This window comes from Capsicum annuum, chromosome 4, assembly GCF_002878395.1.
Source record: "Capsicum annuum cultivar UCD-10X-F1 chromosome 4, UCD10Xv1.1, whole genome shotgun sequence".
Lineage (NCBI taxonomy): Eukaryota > Viridiplantae > Streptophyta > Magnoliopsida > Solanales > Solanaceae > Capsicum > Capsicum annuum.
This window is the reverse complement of record NC_061114.1, coordinates 24,738,553-24,742,039: the sequence shown is the minus strand read 5'-3', so window position 1 is coordinate 24,742,039 and position 3,487 is coordinate 24,738,553. Positions and strand designations below refer to the sequence as shown.

General features: G+C 37.2%; 1 protein-coding gene across 1 annotated transcript; it reads right to left on the bottom strand.

Annotated features, from left to right (window-relative positions):
• Window positions 1-1,771: 1,771 nt before the first annotated feature.
• On the bottom strand, window positions 1,772-2,434 carry LOC124897921. Its single transcript, XM_047411545.1, has one exon. It carries the CDS (start codon window positions 2,432-2,434, stop codon window positions 1,772-1,774), a length of 663 nt encoding a protein of 220 aa, XP_047267501.1.
• Window positions 2,435-3,487: the final 1,053 nt, after the last annotated feature.

Below are 3,487 nucleotides of genomic sequence, written 5' to 3'. Positions count from 1 at the left end.
TAGAACAAGCATCTCTGTTGAGAAGGACTTCTTGTTCTCATACACTACTTGTCTATTGACCACACACAAGTGACAACCACCACCCTTTCTTATGGTCATCACATATGTCTAATCTCTTGTCATGACATGTAGTCGTTCTTTAGTGCTTGAATGATTAATAATTATTTTATTTCTTCCCTTTTTTGTGTCATCTCAATGATCTATGACTACACCGTATCTTAGATAACACTTGATCACGTCCAAAAGTGATTTGGAGTCATAATTAATGTATCAAAATTGCTTTACAATGTTTTAATGGTGTTAATTGACATACACTAATTTTATTTTATTTATTTTCTCCTTTTTTGCCATTATTTTAAGCTGTCAATATATTCAATAAGTTGATCATAGGCTATATGAATGGTATATAATCAACCTCTATATAAATCAATAATATGTCAATATGCTGAATCATCAACACTGATATCAGTATATAATTCATACGTCGCACAGTTGATTATAGAATTTGTATTTGGCGTAGTCAATTATTTATTCGTATTGTACTCCAAGTTTAAATAATGTTTGCAAGTCTTAAAACAGGGACTACTGAAGAAACACCAACAAATCACTATAGATAAATAGAATATCATGAAGACAAAAGCTTGAAACTTGTTTATAGATGTATAAATGTTCATTGCATCTATATTTACAATTTTTTGAAAAAAAATCCCAAACAAAAAGGAAAAAATTAAGCTTTCATATACATAATCCCACCATGAAAGCTTAATTTGACAATGAACTACAATACAAACAAAACTAAAATATACTAGACTAGGGGGATTGGGGGGGATGATGAGTTCACGGGGGTCCACGTTGAGCCTCTCAACTATGGCCCCAAAAAAATGAGCCATCTACCGAAGCTCTCTATCCAGCTATCGTTGATCGATGGCAAGACCCTGAAAAAGGAAATCCAGGTCACTCCGAAGCCCTAGCAACTCTATGTTATTGACGGTGGTCATTCTGTGCATTGACCATAGTGTGTACCTCCTCCTAGCCATCTTCTTCTCCCTTAGTCTTTTTATTCAAAAATTAGATTTAAAATCGACAAGGGCCTCTTTAAATAGACCAGAGCATGAGAAAATCTACCAATAGAAGCTGTACATATGTTGATGGAAGGGGACAAGGCGCGTGAGAATAAGAAACAAAAAGTTGTGGCAGTTATGGCAGTCGAGGCATTTCAAATCGTGTCATTTTCTGAAGTCTAATAATTACATTGAAAGTTTCAGTGTATGAGGAATAGGGTTTCTTTAATAGACTACACGACTGATCGATGATATACTATGTAGTTTAAACTATACCCCGGAGACCATGCATCGATCCATTATATATTTTGAGTCCAGTCGATGTGTAATGTGTATAGTCGATTTCATAACTTGGGATGACTGTTTTCAAAATAACACTTTTTCCAATATGACATAATTATTTTGAATTCAACATTGTATGAAGAAAAAGGGTTTGTTCAATAGATAACCATGTAGGTTTATTATACACTACGTATTGAATATTTACTCTGTAGACCAAGCACTAATATATTATATATTATGAGGCTGGTTGATTATTTCAATCCATAATCTAGTTAGTAGGTAGCATATAATATATGACTGAAATCAATAATGCATAACAAAAAAATTCGATTTAAACTGCAGTTCAGTGATTTTCAAAACAGAATATACATTACATACGGTCTAGTGCATTTGAAAAAACAAAAACATAAAATACAATGCCAATCATATTATTCTACGTTAAGGTTGTATGTTGTTCTCTTATGTCCCAGCGTTTTGCACTTGGAGCACTTGTTTATTTTCTTGTACCTTGAAGGCTCCAACACACCCTTAATGTGTTTTGCCTTCCTCCTTCCGAGTTTGGGATCAAAATAGGGTGGAAGAACTTGCATTTCTAGATACTCTCGTGTCACACTCCACTCCAACTCTAGTGGTGCTGCACAAATAGGTTCCAAGTATGCAAAGAGGTATGATTCTTTCAAATATATTTGAGAAGAGTAGTTGTAAATGCTAGTGCCATATTCGTCCCCGTGCTTCAAACGCAATGCTTCCATTGCATGAATGTATAGCAATTTCTCCAAGTTGTACTTTTTGCAAGAATATGACTGTCTCAAAATATTATCTTTTGCGGAACGACTGTAACCAAGCAGGGCAAATTCGTCGGTTCTTCTTTTTTTGTTGTTCACATATAGTTTGTCGCCCTTGATCATGTTTTCCCTTAAGATTGTCTCGGCTATGGGAATAAATGTTGTCTTTGAATTGTCTACCTCCGCATACTTTTTCCTGAATATTTCTCCAAACCTATGTGCAATTGAATTGAAAATGGCTGCCACTGGATACTCTCTTTCGTCGTGCAATATTGAGTTGAGTGACTCGGCGATGTTTGAGGTCATGACGTTGAATCAATTACCAAAAAAGTGAGCCTAGCTCCACTTTTCAAATTCATCTTCATGCTCGAGTCAAGTTGCTGTGCTGGGGCATCTTTTTTTAAGGGCATTGAAGTAGTCATTAAATTCTTCCAACGTGTACGCCTTGGCTGCATGGTAGTACAAATAGACAGAATCGAAGCAATGGTGATTTGTTCAAAGATTTTCACCGAGATGCATCATACAAACACCATGATGCGCAAGTAGATAATGCCTTGCGAGTTCATTGGATATGCTTACGTGTCTGTCAAAGATAACGCACATCTCTGGTTCGGCGACGACAACGGCCTTGAACTTCTCAAAGAAGAAGCCCCATGATGCATCGTTCTCCTTATCCACCACACAATATGTTATGGGATATATATGATTCTGCGTATCTTGAGTGACTGCGGGCAGCAGCACGCCCTCATACTTGCTGGACAAATGCGTACCATCAACGGCAACGACCTTTCTCATGTGTGCATATCCACGGATGGAAGCCCCAAACGCCATAAAGTAGTAAATAAACCTGCTAGACTCCTTATTGACCATGAGGGAATTAATAGACCCGGGGTTGAAGCCATTGAAAATATATGAAAATGTAGAAAACACTACATATCCATGCTTGGACATACCTCGAACTATGTTCTTTGTAATGACGCCTACCATCCAATATTTCCAATAGCCTGTCCTGCTATATTGCTCCCTAAATACGATATTTTTGATCTCTTTTGGGATTGGACCTTTGTTGTCGACGAAAAAGTTCAAAATAAGTGAGGAAATGACCTCCACGGTGACATTCTTGTGCTTTCCTATGACATGATCAACACCACAGTATGCTCTCCCACATACTTGTGGATATGAAACCAACTCGATTCTCTGATAGCACATGCGCGCACCATCCACCGGCAAGTAGGATCTACGCTCCTCACCCTCAAGTATTTCTTACAACTCTTCACCGTTATGTAATTGAATGACATTTTCACCGACGCCTGCTTCAGCAAAAGATTCAACATTTCCTTATCCTTGAAATGTTTGTCC